Source organism: Poecilia latipinna, unplaced genomic scaffold (genome assembly GCF_001443285.1).
Source record: "Poecilia latipinna isolate Pla-1442-1.1 unplaced genomic scaffold, P_latipinna-1.0 Scaffold2764, whole genome shotgun sequence".
Classification (NCBI taxonomy): domain Eukaryota; kingdom Metazoa; phylum Chordata; class Actinopteri; order Cyprinodontiformes; family Poeciliidae; genus Poecilia; species Poecilia latipinna.
In genome coordinates this window covers 34,266-54,216 of record NW_015115380.1, presented here as the reverse complement: position 1 = coordinate 54,216, position 19,951 = coordinate 34,266, and the positions used below count along the sequence as shown (strand labels likewise).

The window sequence follows — 19,951 nt, the reverse complement described above, 5'->3', positions numbered from 1 at the left end:
AGAAAGGCCAAAATGCAGATTTCTGCCCAGGGCCCTCTTGAAAATGAGATCTAGACCTCAATGGGGTTTTACCTTGTTAAATAAAGGAAATAATAAATCATTTTTAAAGAGTATGGTAATCTTAAGACTAAAGTAAAAAAAAAAAAAAATAAAGAAATTCAAAGAAATACCATAACTACAAAATAACGAACCAAATATTAGATCATATGTATGTTAGAACAGGATAAAATACTACCAGTGAAAATATTTTCTTGTAATGCCCTTCACAATCAACAACAGCTGCAATAAAGTGCTGTACAGATAAAATGCAAACATTTAAAATATGGATGGAACAAAGAATTGACTCAAAAAAAAACAAAAGATCAAGAAAAAGCTAAAACAGAAGTAAAACTAAAAGTCTCAAGGTGTTTCAAGAGCCATAAAAATGCAGTTTAAAGAGGGTTTTAAAAGTGAACGATAAAGAGGCACTTCTTTAATGCAATGGGAAATTGTTGAGAAATTTGGGAACTATAGCAACTGGAAACTATCTGGTTTAAGTGACAATGGGTGCAATATCAGTGGATGGCTTACATGAAAAACACCATCACGTCTGTTGTTTTGTCATTGAAATGTTCTTAAATTTCAATGACAAAACAACAGACGTTTTAAAGCCTAGATGGCCGTAAGCTTCTTAGCTTACGGCCATCCAGGCTTTAATGTCTTCTAGACACAACTGTAGTGGCTTAATCAAAAAGGGCTTCTGTTTTTTTTTTTTAGCAGGATGTATATCTGACTGTCATCAGCATAGCAATGAAAGTAGATCCCATGTTTTCTAAGTATTGAAGTCAAAGGAAGCAAATAAAGGGAAAAGAACAGGGGACTAAGGACTGAACCCTGTGGAACTCCATAAAATAGAAGAGCAGAGGAGGATTTAAAATTAGCTCTTCTTAAAGACAGTTCTGTCTAACAGATAAAACCTAAACCATTTTAATGATGTACCACTGAAAACCAGTTGGAGCTGTAAACTATTTAATAAAATATCGTTATCCACTGTGTCAAAATCAGCAGACTAGCCAAGTAGAATAAGAACAACATATTCACCAGAAACCTTTGCTATGAACATGTCACAAAAACTCTTACTAAAGCAGACTCTGAGTTTTAAACTACACTAAAAAAACCCATGATGATTTGGTCTTCTAAAAAGGGTTTGACTGAGAAAGTACAGCTTTTTTTGCATGTTAGAAATAAAAGGCAACTTCAAGATAGTTTGTTCCAGAATTGTGGTTAAAACATATTTGTTCTTAATTTGGTGAACTTACACTGATTAGAATACCTGAAAATGTTACTCCAGGAAGAGTCGTGATACTTCATAAAGTAGGAAATATTACAAAAGCGCTCCTCTGTTAACCCTTTAGCAACATCTTTACACTGAGAAGTAGCTCCTACAATGAGCTCAGCAGATGCGCAGTTCCACCAGGCGTTTGCTAATTACTGCTGGCTAGTCTGAAGGAGCTGAGTGGGGGACTAGAAGGAGAGGGTTGCTATGGGAAGCAGAAGTTTGGACGTTTGGAAGCCTGAAACTGCGGCTCTGAGGAGGGGCTTCATCCTTGATGGTCCACCAAGACGTTTTGCACAGCTGAATGGTTGCCACTGGAAATTAAAGGATTTCTCAAACATGCAAAAAAAAAGAACCAAAGCAACACTTCAAGGATGTTTTGATGAGGAAATAACATTATAACATTATATGATGTAAAGCTCAAAAAAGTAAAGTTCACATAATGCTATCTGGGTTTTTGTTTGTTTGTTTGTTTGTTTGTTTGTTTGTTTGTTTTTGACGCAGCATGAATTACTAAGTGAAAATATTTGGTGTTGTACGTTTTATTTCAAAGTTTCGGAGCAGAAATCAAATCTCACACTGTCTTACTTCACCGCCTGTGTCGCCCTCACGATGGAGTCCCCCGCGCCCCCTCCTCCTCCTGGACGAGACGACGTAGTGCCTCGGGGTTTCCTCGTCACGGCCGCAGGCGGGAGGAGAAGGGGCAGGAAGAGCTCGCGCGCCGCGCACAAACACAGCTGCGTGCTGCCTCGCGCTCGGCGCTCACGCGCAGCCTCCTCCACCGTCATGTTTATCGGGATGCGGGCGGAGAACCGGAGCAGCTCGGAGGTCCTGGATGCTGCGGCGCTGAGGCAGCAGAGGAGGTTGAAACAAGCCATCCAGTTCCTGCACAGAGATTCAGCCGACCTGCTGCCATTGGATGGGCTGAAGAAACTCGGGACATCCAAACAGGGAGTGAGCGTCTTTTTATAGGCCTCCGGTTATACGGAGCACCTTACAATGACTGCAATATTTATCACAACTGACTGATTATCGTTGTTCGTATACATTTGGGGTTGTTACGTAATCAGTCTGATAATAATGTAATAATCTACATTATTATGGCAAAAATAATGTAGAGTATTAAAAATAATGTAGATTGCTTTTGCCTAATCTACATGGGAAAAATATTTTTAGTTATATGGGTGCATGTTATTTTAACCAACACTCTCTAAAGTCTTTTCAACGTAACAATAAGCTAAAGAGACACTTTTTAACATTTCTGATATTGCGATTTATTTGAATTTGAGCTGTGTTTTGTTTCTGCTGCAGCAGCCGCACAACATTCTCCAGAAGAGGCTGCTGGAGGCCAAGCTGTCCCAGGGCAGGATCGACACACAGGGGGTGACCCCGAACAGCAGAGGGCGGCAGCCGAGCTGTTGGCGGTTTTCAAACGACGACGACACGGAAGAGGCCGAAGAAGACCTGATCTATGTGGCCTGTAAAGTGGGTGGAGTCTGAACTGAATCTTTAAAAGAATGCAACTATTCACACTCCTTTAGTGTTTTTCCCTGACATTTTGTCACTTAGCAAAATGTTGAAGGCATTTTATTGGGATTTAAGGTGTCCAAACACGTAGTGGAAGGAAAATGAAGGAAAACCACGACGGACCGTGGGCTGCACAGTGGACCAGTTGGAAAGGTTCTGAGTTTGAATCCTAGCATGGGGTCTTAATGGAGGGTTCTCTCGGGGTACCCTGGCTTCCTGGTACAGTCCAAAAAACATGACTGGTTGATTAACCAGTAACTTGAAATGGCCTGTAGGTATAAATGTGTGTGTGTGTGTTAGTCTTTTGAGTTGCTTTGTGATGGACAGGAGATCATCGCCCAACCCAAATAAAATACCTTGAAGTTTGTAGTTGTAACGAGACAAAATGTGGAAAGGTTCCAGGGGTATGAATCCTTTTGCCTGTGATTGTAGCATAAACGAATCCTATTTTCATTATTATACATATTAACTGTTGACCTTTTTCTGCTCCTGTTGCTGCAGTTATTATTTTCCTCCCTCTAGCCGCCTTCTTGTCCTTGTTGTTACAGTGTTTCGGAAAGGAAGTCCCAGTGCTGATTGACACAGGCTGTAGCATGAATCTGATGTCTTCATCAACTGTGGATAGCTTAGGGTGAGTAGAATTCAAAAAACCCATTGGGATCAAGGAACAAGTTAAAACACTTGCATACATTTTCTTCCTTCTGAAGACTGAAAGTGCTTGTCGAGGAGAACAAAATGGACCCAGGTGGGTTTCCGTTTCAACGTAGACTTTGCAGTGACGGACGCATCAGGGAGCTCAGCCTGAACATTGGAGGACTTCGAATAATGTCTTCATTTTTTATAGTGGGTGAGGAAAAGAACAATTTAGTGAAAAGTGAAAACATAATAGTGTTTGTCATAAAATTGTTGTCTACTCTATATATTTTCAGAGAGCACCAAGCAACTCTTATCTCTGGGCAGCAAGACTTTAAAATCATTCAAGGTAAATCACTATTACTTGCTATTGATATTCCTCACTCTAGTGCTGTTGGTATAATGACTTACCTACACCTATACAACATCCTATGTATTTGTTGGCACCCTTGGTATGCATATTTTCCATATGATCTAAGTCTGTACCATTGAGTGTAGCACTCAATGGTACAAGTCAATTCAATAAATTAATGCACATAAATCATTGTTATGACATATTTTCTTATGTGTACTGTGATCTGTGTTGCAGTGCGTAATTGATACTGATAAGCAGATGTTGGTGTTTGGGACGACCACAAGGGAGCAAGTTGAATTTGTTAAAAAGCCACCAAGTGAAAGGTCAGACTGACATTTTATGTCTTCGTTGTTTTTGCCAAGACTCTTAACAGACTTCTGAACTCAATCTGTTCATTTTTATAGTTACTGTGAACAGATGAATGACTGCAATAGCTCTCAAAATCCACAGCGCACGATTCAACTAGTTGTTGGATACAGTTGTATTTCCTTGTAGAAGAGAAAAGTAGATTTTTAAACTGACAAAACAAAAAAGTTTTAACTGAGTTTTCATCAAAACTCAGTTTATACACTTTAGTTTGTTCAGTTTGTTTTTATTTATAGGTAAATAAAAATGTAGTAATAAAGCAAGAGAAACAAATTTGCTGCAAATCATATTAACTACATTTTATGTACTTGTCCTTTTCTTCCAGTGTCCTGGATTACTGATCTTCCTGGCTCAACACAGACACACATGCACATGAAAAAGCAGTACTTATATCGTTTGATGACAACAATGTGTCCGCTAAAAGTACATAATCAGCATTGAAATTTGTCTTTACAGGCAACTTTTATTGAGTTTTTCCTGGGAAAACAGTAAAACAAGAAAAAGTAAAGTTGGGTATTTAGTAAAGTTGCTGTCAAACTTAAATACTAGCACCAAAATAAATGCTAATAACACCTTCTGGAACTAAGTCAAAGTATACGCCCTATCTACACTCTAGTCAACTTCAACAGCCCGGTGTCACTACAGAGAACTTAAAGTGGCATAAAGGACTCACTCCCACTTTGCTGCTTATTTATTGTGAAGAAGAGACAGATAATTTCATAAAGACACTACTGTTTACACATGAAGCACATCTTATGTAGCTCTGGCCCTTGGGTTGGCCTGATGTGTGTCTTGTACAAGTTGTTCTCTACTGTATGTTCAATGCTGGCAGATGCAAGAAGGTGTAGTGATGTTGTTTTTGTAATTCTTATGCAGATGTGATTTATACCTTGTGTTATATAAATAGGTGTTTTTTTTCTTCTTTTTTTTGTCAAAACCAATGTTCTATAGTCATTGTTTATTACTTAGCACAATGTGTTGTGTACAGATTAGGTAGACAATTGTGGTTAAAAGCATTGTGACTGACGGACATATTGTTTTTCTCAACGTCTGCAGCTTTATTGAGATGGGCTGGGTTTCTACTTAATGTTTTGACATTAAGTCAAACATTAAGTGAACTTTGGTTCGCCAATAAGCATTTTATGAATTGTAAGAAAAACACTGGGCTTCTTAAAAGTATTGAAAATAATGAAATCAGAATTAACATTATTGGTCGAGATTCTATGCACAAACAAGCACAAACAAGCAATGTGACTTCAGTTTCAAGCACAAACTATTTAACCTTTCGAGGACATGAAACAGAAATTTACTTAATCTCACCTGATCGGTCTTCAAAGGAATGAAGAATCAACACACTTTATAAGCAGAAATAGAAATGTTTGTGGGGAAATGAGGGATTTCTGTCAATCTGAAGACTTTTGATCACGACTGTAAATCTTTTATATTTTATAATGTGGTAAAGTATTTTTTTAGTCTAGGTTGTATTTGTATTGTGTTCACTACCTACTAATCTTTACAAAAGGTATGCTGTAACACATGGCTGCAGCCAAAGTACAGTAAGGATCAAATAAAAATAAATCTATACCAGATTTTCTATGTTTTTGTGTGAATTCTTTTTAAAGGAATGTTTTATAATAATTTAGAATATGTGTTCCAATGAGGCCTGTTTGTCATATAAAAATGGATAAAAATACCTTTAATTAAGCCAATTTTTACATATTAAAAATACTTTTCATTGGTTTTTTGTAATACTTTAATCTTAAATGTTGAGCCTTTATTGAATGAAAGCATAAAATCACCATAATTAACAGAAATACTCTTGAAAACATCAGTCTGTAAATGTTACACTTCTAAGGAGTAATGCTGAAACTTTACAGAGGTGCAAAAGCTCCAGCATGGGTTACTCCACTGCATGTTGGATTGGTTACCATGGTGAACAGTGTAGTTTGGTAACACACCCCTGTCTGCTGACTGACGAGTGAACAGCCAATACTGGGCAGTTCTCCAAGGAAACCAGCGTCAACAGAGAGATGAACCTGCAGTCTGATTGGAAACAACACAAGCTTGGGCAAAGTACTTTCTAGGGTAGTCTTGTTTGTTTTTTTTTGTTTTTTTTTTCAGATTTAACAAGTTTTTTTCCATTTCAACGTGATAGATTGACATGGACAAAATCAAGTTAGAGGTCGATCTGGTCCAGGTGCTTACTGGTAACCCGGGATGCAACGTCACTTACGTTCTGAACGTCTCTGAGAGGGCAAGAGCTGTTCTGGGATCAGTGAAACGCCTGCTAATCCAGACTCTGCTGGCTAAAGCTTCTCTGGGAGACTCTCTGTTTAACATGGTCGGATTCTCAAACACGGTGAGGATACCCTGAAAATCTACAAAAAACATGGAATGATGCTGTTAGATTATGTGTTTTGATGTTCTGAGTGGATACATCTGTACAATAGTGCCGTACACTTCCATGTCAGAAGGTTAAACATTGTTCCATTATTCTAAAAGTAACATGAAAAAGAAAGATTGCAATTTGTAAATGTACTTCCCAATGAAGGGCTTAGTATTTGTGACATGACCCATATTTGGATGAAACTAAAACTGAAGTGTGTCATAGTGAACACTGTTACATTTGAAGGACAGAGTGTGAAGGGTATACAACATGTAAACACCATCCCAACTCTGAAGTTAGCATGTGAAGTTTTGCTGAAGGAGGGACTGGTGAACTTCACAATATGGGATCATGAGAAAAGTACTTTATATATAAACATTGAAGCAAAAATTGAAGACAAAAGCTGGGAATATTTCGACAAATATGGGTCTTCCAAATGAACATTAACTCTAAGCATAATGCCAAATTAATTACTAACTGACTTAAGGAGAACAAAGTCAATATTTTGGTGTGACCATCACAAAACCCTTATCTTGGTGCCATAGAAAGTCTTTGGGCAGAGTTGAAAAAGGTGTGATGAAGGCGATCTGCAACTCTAACTGAGCTACTCCAGTTTGTTCCAACAAACTATTGTGGAAAGCTTGTAGAAGGAGACCTTGAACCTGTGACCCAGTCATACTGTAAGGCAGTTCTACCAAACATTAAGGAAATGTATGTAAACTTCTGACTTAAAGAAATAAATAAAGAAAAATTTGCTCAATCTGGTATTTAGTAAATATGAAACATGTTGGTTATCAATTGTGTTGACTCTTAAAAATTTTAATGTTTGGCGTATGTAATGCACCAGTTTGATGCTTTGAAGATTACCAGAAATTGCCTGCGGTGTAAACAACCATCCTCTGCTGCAAAGAAAGACGTGCCGAGCCGAAATACACTCTGCTAAAACTACAGGCAGGCTATAATTCTAAAACAGAGCAGAAAATCAACGTAATCTTTCACCACTTCTTGTGTTTGCCAATTGGCCAGGATTAGATTCTACTGGAGGAATCAAACTCAATGCGAGAAAGCCCAGAAGGAGCACTGAAGTAAGATGAGAATGAGCGGAACTGCATAGGAAGGCAAGCTACAACTGACCAGAAACATAAAAAGTTTAGTTTGATTTATTGTCAGTAATAAAAGGTTATGTGTCATTTTATATAGCGTATGTCAGTATTTAGTATAATCTGGTGACACACCTGTGTGAAATACGCTAAAACCATTGGAGGTTGTATGTTGCATTACCACAAGGATCCCCAAGATATCCTTTGATTTCCGCTTGTTATATTTATTACATAAGTTCATTCCTCTGTTTTTATCCTTTCCAGGTGCACTGCTGGTCCTTGCACATGCTTCCCTGTCTTCCTAACACCGTTTTCACAGCTTTTCCTTGGGTTCACTCCGTCAGCTGCAGCCTCGGCAGACACCTACTAGCTGCCTTGAAAGCGGCTCTCTCTGACCCGGCGTGCCACACCGTTCACCTGCTCTGCACTGACCTCCCGGAGCAGCCGGGGCTCTTACTCAGATTCCTGTCAGCCCTGGAGACCTGCAGGCCCATAAATGTTTTTTACCTTCAAGGACCCAGCAGTGGGTTGGAGAGGTCCGCCAGAGACTACCTGCTGTGTCTGAGCCAGGCCACCAGAGGGAGCTGCTACCTGATCATGTTTGATTTGGAGGGCAATTTAGAGAAGGTGGGGAAGTTTTTTTTGTCGGTACAAAGCGCAAACGAATAAAGAAGTCCTCTTCTGGAATGATTACACCACTATAACTGCTTCTGTGAATTCTGGCAGGTGATTCCTATTCACATCGTTGACAGCCAGCCTTCGACTCCAGCATCACAAACCAAATGCTCTCATAGCGCCTCCACCATTAAATACCAGCCAACTTCACCAGCACTCAGGTTGGTTTGCATGGGTTACAGTTTTAAGAAAGTGCATCTGCAAACACTTGATTGTGTTTTGTTGTTGTTGTTGTTGTTGTTTCCATCTTCTTGTAGGTGCAGGCCAAGTGTTGGTGAGTTTTCATCAGGCTCCTGTGTGCTGTGTGGTCCAGCGGTGGCCGGGTCGGAGTTCTTCCCAAGCCACAGGGTGTTGGCCAGGAGACAGGCGGACGGCCTTTTCTACCCAGGCTCTGTGATCCAGGAAGTTCAGGTGGACTCATGCTAGTATTTGAATAATAAGGCAATAATAATACAAGTAAAGAAAAAAAATACTTTTCAATATTTTCTGAATTTCAAAAGTCGAACATTTTCGACTTTTGCAGCAATGAAATTTCAAAGTGTTTTCTAGAAAATTTCTGGAATTAAAAATTTTTTTGTTTATTTTTGGTGGAAATTTACTCCTCCTGTTTTCTATCAACAATGGGCCGAATAAGCCTTCAGAACAACTATAAAGTGGAAAATTGTTCAGCTGTGTATATGCTCAGCTAATATACACAGCGTGCTCATGTCTGAGTATATTAGTCTGTTATAGAAGTCTCCAGTCTACTGGGATTATATTTTGATTGAAATTTTCTTCCCACATGCAAACTCAGGACTGCAAGGGACTTTGGGTAGTTGAGTTTGACCGTGGAGGCAGTGCTGCCTCCTCCCAGCGTGAACTGGTTTGCTCACTCGACCTGGTCGTGGACAGCAGAGGTCATAACCACCGGCTGGTACCTGGGGATTTTGTCCTGTCGCCATGGGAATCAGATCTGAGGAGATACGGTCCGGGTCGAGTGGTGGCAGTCGCACCTCACAGAGGTACCTTAAAACATCATACACACTTTTAGTTTCGTATTTGTTCTTCTCGATGGATTGCTTCTTCTTTCAGACAGTTTCTACTCAACTAATTGCACATCTAGCAGTAATAATGTCCAAAAATTACATTTTTCACATAGGAACAGGTTAGGAAAAAGGAAAAACAATAACTGTGAAATGAAAATGTGGTGAAGAAGCATTGTGATCATCCTAGGACATCATTTTGCTTTGTTTTTTTTTTCCTGCAGCCGATGTCGTGGCCGACCTCCAGGTGCTGATGTGGAACAGCTCTGTGTCTCTGGTTCCTGACAGCCTGGTTTTGCCAGTTTCACTATATCATTACTTCAGACTTGTGAGGCAGCTCCAGATTCCAGCCCCAGTTTTTGGACGATGCTGCAGCCGGGTCTGCGGCAAGTCTCCATGTCCTCTCCGGAGGCCTTACACACACTGCTGCCAGTCCACACACACCCAGCTGCCATGCGTGGTTCCCACCAGCTGTAGGTCCGGCCTGGAAGAGCCGTGTCACTTTAACAGGGATGAATTTGTCAGGAATGGACACTCTGAGACACCGTCCCCACCACCGACATCGCCAACCATACAGGAAAACACTTCAAACTCCCCCGAAGCAAAGCTTTGGAGCAATCGACGACGTCCTCCTTGGAGGTACTGGAGGAGAACTGGACCAGAACCACAACACAAACAACCAGGTCAGAAACAGACACTGTTTGCTGCTGAAATATGGCCCCACCAATCCATCTGAATAAAAGCTGCTTCATTAGTATTAGCTCATCACTAACAGCTACAATTGAAGCTAGAAGTTTACTTGCACTGAAGTTAAATAAGTCTATGCTTCTCTTGTTTTAGGCCAGTCAGAGTGACCAAGATTTTTTCTGTTTGCTAAATTCAACAACGAGAGAAAGAGTATGTCAGATATTGATTTTATTAATGTCTTCACAAATAGTGTTTGAATACATTTCCTGAGTATTTTGGTAGCGATGCCTTTGCTACCAAAGGCATTGGTCTTCAGAAAGTCCTTGACTTTTGTCCTGGTGCCTTTTTCCACATTTGGAACCCTGAGCGGTATGATGGATGACGTTGTCATCATGTCTGTACTTCTGTATAATTGTTTGAACGAGGCGCCTTCAAGCATCTGGAAATCGATCCCACGGATGAACCAGACTGGTGGAGCCACAATTCTCTTCCTGACTCTTGGCTGATTTCTTTTCATGTCAAACCAGAAAGTAGCGAGTTCCAGGGATTCCTCCAATCAACTCAATATGACAGTCAACCTATCAGAAGTTTCCATTATCATCTGGGCTTCCCCTCATTGTTCTTAAGAGAGTAATTATTCTGTATGTAAATTTCACATTTTGAATACATTAATAAAAATAAAAAATCTCTGACATTATTTCTCTCATTATTGTGGGATTTAGCAAATAGAAATAATTTTGGTAATCCTAATTTGATCTGATATAACTTCAAGTTGTGAAAGAAGGGGGTCTTTTGTAAACCTCTACTTTCAACTGCATGTAGTATTTGAGATTATACATTTGCACAAAATAAAATTAAGAGTTGTGGAAAGCTACATATTAAATGTTACATGTATCTTTATTCCCAGGGAGTGAAGTGAACAGGACGATGTCACAACCCTCCAGCCTCCCTGTCCCACAGATCAGCAGCTCACCAAACCACAGCTCCCTGTTTCAGTCGCTTCCTGATGTCAACGCAAAAAACATGAACATCAGAGATGTTTTCGGAACGGCCAGCTTCAAGCCTCGACCACCTGCACAGCGCCAGTCCTTCTCTGCTGGCAAAGCCGCTCTGATCCCTACGTGATAATGGTATAAATGTGTGAAAAGATATTAAGTTTACTCTTTTATTGCAGCAGCATAATCTCACACTGATTAACGGATTCAGATGGAGGAAAAAGAGATGTTAATTGGTTCAGAATAAAATTTGTTTCGCCAGTTAATTGCATCCCTAACAATTCCTATAAAAGTAAGGGAAGTAATTTAAAATTATATTTACTCTTTAAAATTGACTAGCTTAACTTTATTGGTTAAAAAATACTATTTCCTTATAGACATAAATATGATGTGACCCAGAGGCCCATTTCTATTAGCTGTTGTTCAAAATAGTAAAGATTAGAGATTTCGCTTCATTTTTACTAATCATTATAATTGAGGGATTTTTAAAAAAGACAGCTGCTCATTAATTTAGACGATACCAACTTGCCATCTGGTTGTTTGGGAGTAATGCTAGCAACAGAGGCTTTGTGCTTTAGTCAAATGAAATAAAAACTGAGCTTTTCTGTATTGTAAGTCTGGATGGAAGACTGGTGGAAAACAATTATTGATATGTGAGGAAGTATGTGATTATCTCCCTTTGGTAGGGCTGCATCGATCCACTGCTTTCCACTTCCGATACCGATATCTGCGTTTTAGTAATGGTCGATACCGATCCGATACAGAAAAGGTACTGAACTGACTTAAAACATTTCTTTTTTTTAACACGGACAAAAATCTCCTGGATTACAAATGTATTTGTAACTCTGTGTCAGTACAGCACGCTTAAATACACCAATAGCTTCACAAGCTTGGTCAAACATGTAAAATATAATTGACAAACCTTTCAAATGGTTCAGAAAATGACATTAGGAATTCTAAATATAATATAAATTAAATAATAAAGCATGATGCCGCTCAGAACCCTAAGCATAGAAATAGACTGAATAGATCTGCCCTTACTGATGGGGCACATCATCACCAAGACCTGAGCTAGAAATTTTTTTCCAATATTGGGACTGATGCATATATAGATATCGGATTAGTGCATCACTACCGTTTAGAGTCATGCATGATATGTTTCTACATTGTTAAAATGTTCTAGCCCATTTTAATTATAAAACAGGGGTCTTGATTGGAAAAATGAGGATAATACTCAAAAACATCAGGTGAAATCGAAATATTTCATCAGGCTCAAAATGTTTTTCTATGGCCAAAAAAGGCCCAGATTTTAAGCCTTTACAAGAAACATCACTGAATGTAGAATGAGCTGGATGATTGTTATCTTGGTAAAACACAGAAAATTGTGAAAAAATATATATTTTATTGTAAAAAAAAAAAAAAGCGCAGTAGCATCGCAGGTTATAAAATCCACAAATATTTACATAATGTTGGGTAAAATTCTGCTAATCAAGTATAAAATGTCCAATAATATGGCTTTTCTCCATGATTTAAAAAAAGCAATCCATTTTGAAAGCAAAGCATAAGACTTTAAAAAAAGGCAAGAAGGACACGCACACACACATACACACACGTAGCCTTAGCATTGGTCAATTCTGTTATTGAAGCTCAGGATGGCCAGGTCAGCTCGACCAAGATGTCAGAAGTTAAAGGTGAGGACGACGCTCTCTCCAGGTTGAATGCTGACCAGGTGAGTCTGTGGCTGTGAATCTGGGACACTGGCAGAGACGGAGTACATTCCAGGTGACACCTCGATGTAAAAGTCTTCATCCCTAGCCAAGACGGGGTTCTGCGGGAAACGCTACGGAGTACATAAAACACTTTAGCATTAGCTATAGAACGTAGCTAATGCTTTAGCTTGAAGCTAAAACTCTTGGTTGCATTAAAACAGACATGTTCTGATCGTTACTGGTTCTCACAGGTTTTCTCCTGGGCTGTGTAGATGTCGACTGCCCAGGTCTTGGCCGCGTGTGGAACTTGGATATGTGCTCCTTCTCAACGGCGCTGTGCTCCCTGCAGCTGCCAGAGTCATAAAACTTCTAGAAAAAACAAAGAAAATAAATCACCGTCTTTTTTTGTTCTTTAGTCTCAACAGCATCTTTCAAAAATAATTCATACCCCTTGAACTTTTTCCACATCTTTTGATGTTAGGATCAGAAAATTTACTTTGTTTGTTAGCTGAAAACAGGTGTACTCAGCTAAAGCGACTAATCCGAATAATCGTGATGAATCCACCGTTGAAATGATCGTCAGCTAATTTAGAGCCTGGGGGCGTAGATTTAATATTCATACGCTTCAAATATAAAATTAAAAACAACTTTGTCAACATGTTTTACCCAAAACTCCTCAACTGACATTTTGTTTTTATATTCACCCGCTTCAAATTAACTACAGGAATTTTAAGCAATAGATTTTTTTAAAGGAGCTGAATTGTTAATTTTAATCTTTTAGCGTGTTTCTCTTGTATAGAAAAGGCTTAAGTAGTTTCATGAAAACCCTGCAGAATGTGACAATTTTCCTTATCCGAATAATCGATTAATCGTCAGAATAATTGGGCCTGTCACAGTAACAAATTTTGCTGGACAATAAATTAATCAATTATTTATTGGGGAAAAAAAACTACAATATTGTTGAGTTGAGATAATTTTCAAGTAATATAATAGTAATGGCATAATAATTCAAGAACACATTATCAAAGATGAATAAACTTTAAATCCATCTGAACATTTAACAATCCAACAGAAGACTTTTTAAATATCCAAAATAAAACAAACAAAACAACAAATAAAATGAATTATGAAATCTCTCTAAACAAAACGGTCCTTTGAAAAGGAATCGTGCAATTAACTGACTTAATGTGACCGGTCTAAGAATAATCGATTAATCGATTACTAAGACAACTGGTGCTGTACATCTATATGATCTCAATAAAATGTGGTTGTTGCATGACGTCATGAGGAACACTTGCATTAATTGCACTGCAGTGTATGTACAACAAAAGTTAAGAGATCCTCTCTGACCTGGCAGTGGTGGCTCGTCTGTGCCATGAACGATTTGATATTTGCAAAGGCATCACGAAGTTCCGACTGGGTATTCTGAAAGGTGCAGAATGAAACGAAAGCGTATTTGTTTAACACGATGCGATGAGGCGCACAGTGGATGGACAGAACACAAACCGACAGCAGGTATAGAAGTGGGAACCCGATAAGAACGCGTTCCCACCTCAGTAGCGCCTTGGTCGGACGTTGCGGAGGTCTGGGATGCTCTGATGCTGGTCCAGTCAACGTTGCGCCTGGACGCTCGCTCCAGCACCTCCAAGCCAAGCCTGCTCGAGCGGCGCAGGGAAAACTCCAGCCAGGCCTGGCTTGCCATCAACGTGTTACCTGAAAGGTCAGAGGTCACATGTTGTATGACAAACTGGCTGAAAATTAACGCTGAAGGTCTTTCGTAATGATGTCTGACCGTTCCAGTCTGTCATTCGTTAAATTAGAATACATGTCGCGACGAGTAAACCAGCTGCAATGAGCAATTAATCAATTAATCATGGATAGATGTTTATGGAAACTTCATAATACGGTTTATTTATAGTTTGGGTTTTGAGGGTTTTTTTCCCCCTGTTTTATCATTTTTGGTTTATGAATTTTATATTGGATATTTAAATGTCTTCCAATCTGGCGTGTCCTTTACAAAATTTAAGTTTTTATGTCTTTAAGAGTGCAGACTTACATCCGTTTCAGTAAGCCTACATTCCTGTTTGTAAAACTTTATTTTATTGGTCTGAAGAATCATTCTAATTTTAAGTCCACATTTTCGTTAGCTCCTATCAGAAAATCCTCAAGATAAAAAAAAAAAAGTCCTCATTTTCAGACCTTATGTTTTAGCTGATTCCAGTAATGATTACACCTGGGATTACTTCATTTATGAAGGAAAAACTGACCCCAAAGGAGACATAAAGGCTTAACTCATGACACAGGACATAAGCTTTTGAATGCACAAATCTTGGGGACTGGATACAAGCTGTATGTAGACAGCTCTTCACTGACCTCTTCACTGACCTCCTTGAAAAGAGAATCTGGGCATATGGCACAATCAAAAACAAACAGAAAAGGGATCCAGAAGGACTCTGCCTATTTTGTCCAGTGGAGACACACCAGGGATGTCCGTCTGTGTTCTACTTTGAACATGGCACATGAGGGGACACAGCTGGCAGGAATGTCAAAGATAGAGATGCAAAATGGACAAGGAAAGAAGTTCAGGTTCCCCCAGCTGTAAAGGACTACAGTCTGTATGCATCATGTAAAATGTTTGGCTGTAATTTAATTTGTTCCTTAGGTTTTTTTCTTTTCCGTTTTAATTTTTCAGTTGCGTGGGAGGAGAGGATGTATCAGATGCGCTGAGTGGGTACTACCAAGTGCTCCACAAAACAAGAAAGTGGTACAAGACATTATTTCATCACTTTGTGGACGTTGCTGTGGTGAATGCAAGTTGACTGGACTCAGGCATCTCACACAGAAAGCTTTCTGGGAAACACTGGCAAGACCAGCTCATGGCTTTAGGCTCAATAAATTGGACTGCTCAGCCTAAAAGTTTTAATTGTTCCCTTTACAAAGACCTCAAACATTTGCATGCACTCTAAGTGGTTCAAGAGCATTTTAGGATTAATTTTGGGTATGCTTTAATCAGATGTTTTTGCATGTAGGGGGATGAGGATCAAAAAACGACGACTTAATTCACATTAAATCGTTATTTAGGTGCGCAGGTGACAAGCTAACTCTTTCAATAGATTAAACTGAGGCTTTAACTAGTAGCCTTACAGCATTAAAGGTTCAGAAACTCAAAATAAAAATACTGTTAATAAAAACACATATGTTCGCCTGCACGCGCCGCGGTTTCCTACCGTGTCGTCACAACAACTCTCCCGTCACCACGCCACTAATCTGCAGCAGGTCTAGTTTACATCGTCGGCGCCTTGCTGGTTCGGCCGGCACGGAACCTGCTTTATTTTAACTGAACCAGAACTTTGGAGAACCGACGCTTATCAGAGGTACTCACATTTTCCTTGACAACTGTCACTTTCTTTTCAAATGAAATGACAGGAAATCCTGCTCGTTAAACCCCGCCCCTTTCAGGAAGCACACAGATGAAACGTCACCGCGCTTCTTTGCTTAGAATAATAAATTAAATGTTTAAAAGGCTCAGTGGTATTATCTCTATTATAACTCTGAAAGTTGTATTTTTTAACATAAATTTAACTTATTATTCATGCAAAATTTTTCATTAACAAGTTTGCAAACTCGACTGAATAAATCCTTAAAATGAATAAAGAGCATCCTCTTTCTAATCACATTTCTTTGTAACCTTTTTTTATTTCTTAGATTTTTGTATAATTTATTTCCTTCCTAGATTTATTTCTGCATGTTTTCCATTCTTGTTCAACTAGAATTTAAAAAGTTTATAAACAGGGAAAACCAGTTTTCATTTATTAGAATGCAAATATTCAGAATGAACCTATTTCTATCTTCCATTTTAGAAGCCAATGAGCATAAAGTGTATTCATATCCAGCAATCCTCAGGCAGAAATGTGCAAGTACAGCTTTTTGCTCCGTTCCTGTTCCGCCTAAACATCTGTGTAGCTTTACAAATGCAGTGATTTACACAAATTTATAACTGAAATTGTCATTATTAATTAATGACTTTCTAAATTTCTAGATCTGACATTTCTCTAATTTATTCTGGAAAACCAATCAGTTGATTTATTCCACCTTTCTATTTTTCATTGAAATGAAACTGAAACGTGAACAGACTTCCCCTGTAGTTCATCCAATTAAAAGCTGTCAGCATGTATAAAGGAACATTTTACAGGAGAACAGTCAGTTTTTCAGTTTTAGAGGCTTTGACAGTTAAAACTTGTAGGCCATTTGTTATAAACGTTTAAGTTCACTCTTGATCTTTCTACTGTCAACAGTAATGAGACAACACGTTCCATTTACACAGTTTATTCTGCCAAAAACAAGTAGAAAGAAATGTTATGCCATCAGCACACAGGCTCCTCCCACTTCCTTGATCTTCTCCTCGGCCTTGCGGCTGAAGAACTTGGCTTTGACGATCACGGGCTGCTTGGGCAGCTTGCCTTTGCCCAGAACTTTGTAGTAACCCTGCACAGAAAAACGACAACAATGAGACCAAATTATTTATGAAGACGTAGCAAAAAAGCATCAAATATTACATATAGCTGACTATATCACAGGATCAATTACAAATGGCTGGAAGAATAAACAGAACACATGAAACGAAACCAACATTTATATGGTGATGGATGAGGAAAAACATACAATATCATACACATAATATTATATGTTTGCTATATTAATTCAATTTAACAATCATTAGAATCAGATACCACTTGCTTTAGTAACCATTTTCAACCTCTAAGTTAATCTTTACAAGTAAACAAGAAAAACTATTAAAGATGGAGAACAGAGGAAATGCAAACAGAAGGAAGATTATCTAGAAGCTTACAAAGTTTCATTTTTTTAATATTAATAAAATATACATCTAACCTGATAAGCATCTGGGGCACAAGTTAGCACTGCTATGGTAACGGCTTTTCACTTTATTGTATGTACAGAGCCAATCCAACTCATTTTCTCCTGCCAGTACAACAGTTTCAAATTTAAGTTTCTTAATCGCAAATATTAATATGTAAACATATTCTCACTGAATTTGTTTACCCATTTCAGGTAAATATAATGTTTGACTTTGCTTAAACCAGAAGTTAAATCTATGAGTTTTCAAATTGAATGCCTTTCTGCATTAGGTTTGTGGCACAACTTCCAAATTTAAGACCGAAGAGAATATTTCCTTTTCACCCCCAAAAAAAAAAAAAAAAAAAAAAAAAAACTCATTTCAAAGTGCCTCAAAATTCTATTCAATCTTAAGATGCATCTTTGATTTTAAGCTTTTAATCCCTTTCCAATAAATTTGAAACAGAAATCCTGCTTGAAGCTACATTTCCACCAAATCCAAAGATCAAAACAAACCACAACTACTACAAACAAACTTCTGCTTTTACGCCCAAACACAGACCAAAGTTCTGCCTGTGGATCCCATAAAGTGCAGATTTAAGTGAATGAATCGACGAGGAGCTTACAGCGCGCACGGCGTCGATGACGGGCGCAGGGCCCTCGGGCTTCTTGCCGTAGTTGACCCGGGTCTGCTCGCTCACCAGCGTCCACAGCTTGTCCAGGTTGATGGTGGGGCAGTAGGACGTGTTCCTCTTCAGGTGGTAATGTCTCATGCCCACCTTCCCAAAGTAGCCCGGGTGGCTGAGGAAGACAAAGCGGCACTGGTTCAAAACTTACAGAACAAATCTATGAAAACCAGAGGAGCCTGTAAGCAGACGCAGCGTTTTCATACAGCAGAGGAGACGGTAACTGGTTACTTTTTTTTTTTTTTGTCCCAAAAGGAGTGCCTGTCCCTCCAAGCTGGAGGCTTGGACTTTAACTCGTCAGAGTTTTGTTGCTCTGGTCAGGCACACATCTAACAATGGACGGGCACATTTACTACGTCAGAACTTATTCTGCTAATGTGTTTCAAACCATTAGCGCATGAACCACGTCAAGCAAGCGGGAAAAACTTATTTTATGCGATCTTAAGGAAGTTATTTAGATTTTTGCCGCTTGCATCAAACTTTTCAAACTTTAAAATATGCATTACAAAAAAACCTTCATAGAAACACGGCTGTTAGACTGTAAACACAAACGTTCGGATACCAGACATATTGGGAAAGAGCAAGTTAATGTCACCTTCGTGCATCAAGGTTCAAAAAGAAAAAAATAAAAGATTTGTTTCAAGTCTGGTAAAAATAAAAGTTCCATCATACCCGAACCCACGAACGAGCCAAACAAGAAAAGTGTTTTTGTTTGTTTTTTTACTACTCACTATTTGTCAAAGTTGATTCTGTGGTGATGCATACCACCAGCATTACCACGACCTCCAGGATGCTTCCTGTGCTTCCCTGTGGACAGAAACCAGCTGCTGTTAGGGACAACTCTACATGACCTGTTAACTCTTAACATTCTGCATTAAAACCACAGAATATGCTCACCAACGCGACCATGTCCGTGGCTCACATGTCCTCGGAGCTTCCTGGTTTTGGACTTCTTGGTAGGCTGTAAGAAAAAAAAAAAGTTGGCTTATGCTTGAAATTGTGAACTGATTTAGCTTAGCAATTGTCATGATCGAAAAAGATGAAAATGATACATTTTCTTCTGATGAAATCCGACTTTAACAGTTCCAATGCATTTATTTAACTAATCTGGAGCCACAAATTTACGTTCCAACCACTAAACTCGCTGAAGTGTACAAATACACTGCATGCTGTCTATGAGCTTGAAAGCTAACAGCTAAAACCACTAGCCGGTGGCTAGTTATGCTACTACAACACCCAACAGCGAAAATAAATTTCATACGGCATCCACATTATGATTTGAAGAACAAATGTTCGTGTAGTCATTATGGATATAATGTTAATTAGTGCCGGAAAAGTAACTAAACAAGAGCCGTGGCCCTAGGAAACCCGGTTAGCACAGTATAAAACGCTCAGAAAGCCAGATAATCTTAATAAAGTGTACAAATAACACAAAAGGATGGTCAATGATAGATGAATGTATATAACGAGAACGTAATTTTTCTATATTTTGGAAGTATAAACGAGGATGGGAACAGATTTAACTGCATTTCAGTACTCAGGGACTACATGGTAGCACCTACCATCTTGGAGGTTAGCTGAAAGAGGAACGTGATTTGGAAACAACGCGGTTTTGTGCGAGACTTGCTTTCTTGACAAACT

The 19,951-nt window shown here is 38.9% G+C and overlaps 4 protein-coding genes across 7 annotated transcripts; 2 read left to right on the top strand and 2 right to left on the bottom strand.

Moving 5' to 3' along the window:
• Positions 1–1,888: 1,888 nt before the first annotated feature.
• LOC106939067 (nuclear receptor-interacting protein 3) lies at positions 1,889–6,243 on the top strand. 3 transcript variants are annotated; one of them, XM_015021345.1, is made up of 7 exons: positions 1,889–2,269; positions 2,630–2,800; positions 3,391–3,473; positions 3,550–3,689; positions 3,772–3,824; positions 4,065–4,153; positions 6,074–6,243. In XM_015021345.1, the coding sequence occupies exons 1-7, from the start codon at positions 1,928–1,930 to the stop codon at positions 6,147–6,149; spliced, it is 954 nt and encodes a 317-aa protein (XP_014876831.1). In that variant the 5' UTR covers positions 1,889–1,927; the 3' UTR covers positions 6,150–6,243. The 3 variants fall into 3 exon arrangements, with proteins under 3 accessions (XP_014876831.1, XP_014876830.1, XP_014876832.1); XM_015021344.1 differs by having other exon boundaries at positions 1,893–2,269; positions 2,627–2,800; positions 6,074–6,242; XM_015021346.1 differs by lacking the exon at positions 6,074–6,243 and adding an exon at positions 4,522–4,749 and having other exon boundaries at positions 1,898–2,269; positions 2,627–2,800.
• On the top strand, positions 6,179–11,544 carry cunh11orf16 (chromosome unknown C11orf16 homolog). The gene is made up of 8 exons (XM_015021343.1): positions 6,179–6,269; positions 6,352–6,555; positions 7,947–8,309; positions 8,409–8,518; positions 8,615–8,768; positions 9,151–9,358; positions 9,604–10,062; positions 10,974–11,544. Exons 2-8 carry the CDS (start codon positions 6,358–6,360, stop codon positions 11,189–11,191), a joined length of 1,710 nt encoding a protein of 569 aa, XP_014876829.1. The 5' UTR covers positions 6,179–6,269; positions 6,352–6,357; the 3' UTR covers positions 11,192–11,544.
• A 1,134-nt stretch (positions 11,545–12,678) lies between these two features.
• akip1 (A kinase (PRKA) interacting protein 1) lies at positions 12,679–16,258 on the bottom strand. Of its 2 annotated transcripts, none has more exons than XM_015021348.1 (5): positions 16,153–16,258; positions 14,323–14,483; positions 14,121–14,195; positions 13,020–13,139; positions 12,679–12,901 (listed from the first exon to the last, which is right to left on the bottom strand). In XM_015021348.1, exons 2-5 carry the CDS (start codon positions 14,470–14,472, stop codon positions 12,740–12,742), a joined length of 507 nt encoding a protein of 168 aa, XP_014876834.1. In that variant the 5' UTR covers positions 14,473–14,483; positions 16,153–16,258; the 3' UTR covers positions 12,679–12,739. The 2 variants fall into 2 exon arrangements, with proteins under 2 accessions (XP_014876834.1, XP_014876833.1); XM_015021347.1 differs by lacking the exon at positions 16,153–16,258 and adding an exon at positions 15,998–16,146.
• An 822-nt stretch (positions 16,259–17,080) lies between these two features.
• On the bottom strand, positions 17,081–19,915 carry rpl27a (ribosomal protein L27a). Its single transcript, XM_015021354.1, has 5 exons — positions 19,873–19,915; positions 19,208–19,271; positions 19,042–19,117; positions 18,251–18,425; positions 17,081–17,255 (listed from the first exon to the last, which is right to left on the bottom strand). Exons 1-5 carry the CDS (start codon positions 19,873–19,875, stop codon positions 17,127–17,129), a joined length of 447 nt encoding a protein of 148 aa, XP_014876840.1. The 5' UTR covers positions 19,876–19,915; the 3' UTR covers positions 17,081–17,126.
• Between the last annotated feature and the right edge of the window lie 36 nt (positions 19,916–19,951).

Coding starts and splice junctions, on each gene's coding strand:
- akip1 (XM_015021348.1), bottom strand. CDS start 14,472: ATGGCAAGCCAGGCCTGGCTGGAGTTTTCCCTGCGCCGCTCGAGCAGG. Junction 13,140..14,120: donor AGACGAGCCACCACTGCCAG/GTCAGAGAGGAT, acceptor TGTTTTTTCTAG/AAGTTTTATGACTCTGGCAG. Junction 12,902..13,019: donor CACAGCCCAGGAGAAAACCT/GTGAGAACCAGT, acceptor TGTACTCCGTAG/CGTTTCCCGCAGAACCCCGT.
- cunh11orf16 (XM_015021343.1), top strand. CDS start 6,358: ATGGACAAAATCAAGTTAGAGGTCGATCTGGTCCAGGTGCTTACTGGT. Junction 8,519..8,614: donor CCAACTTCACCAGCACTCAG/GTTGGTTTGCAT, acceptor ATCTTCTTGTAG/GTGCAGGCCAAGTGTTGGTG. Junction 8,769..9,150: donor CTGTGATCCAGGAAGTTCAG/GTGGACTCATGC, acceptor ATGCAAACTCAG/GACTGCAAGGGACTTTGGGT.
- LOC106939067 (XM_015021344.1), top strand. CDS start 1,928: ATGGAGTCCCCCGCGCCCCCTCCTCCTCCTGGACGAGACGACGTAGTG. Junction 2,801..3,390: donor TGATCTATGTGGCCTGTAAA/GTGGGTGGAGTC, acceptor TTGTTGTTACAG/TGTTTCGGAAAGGAAGTCCC. Junction 3,825..4,064: donor AGACTTTAAAATCATTCAAG/GTAAATCACTAT, acceptor TCTGTGTTGCAG/TGCGTAATTGATACTGATAA.
- rpl27a (XM_015021354.1), bottom strand. Junction 18,426..19,041: donor AGAATCAACTTTGACAAATA/GTGAGTAGTAAA, acceptor TGTCTTCCTCAG/CCACCCGGGCTACTTTGGGA. Junction 17,256..18,250: donor TCATCGACGCCGTGCGCGCT/GTAAGCTCCTCG, acceptor TTTTCTGTGCAG/GGTTACTACAAAGTTCTGGG.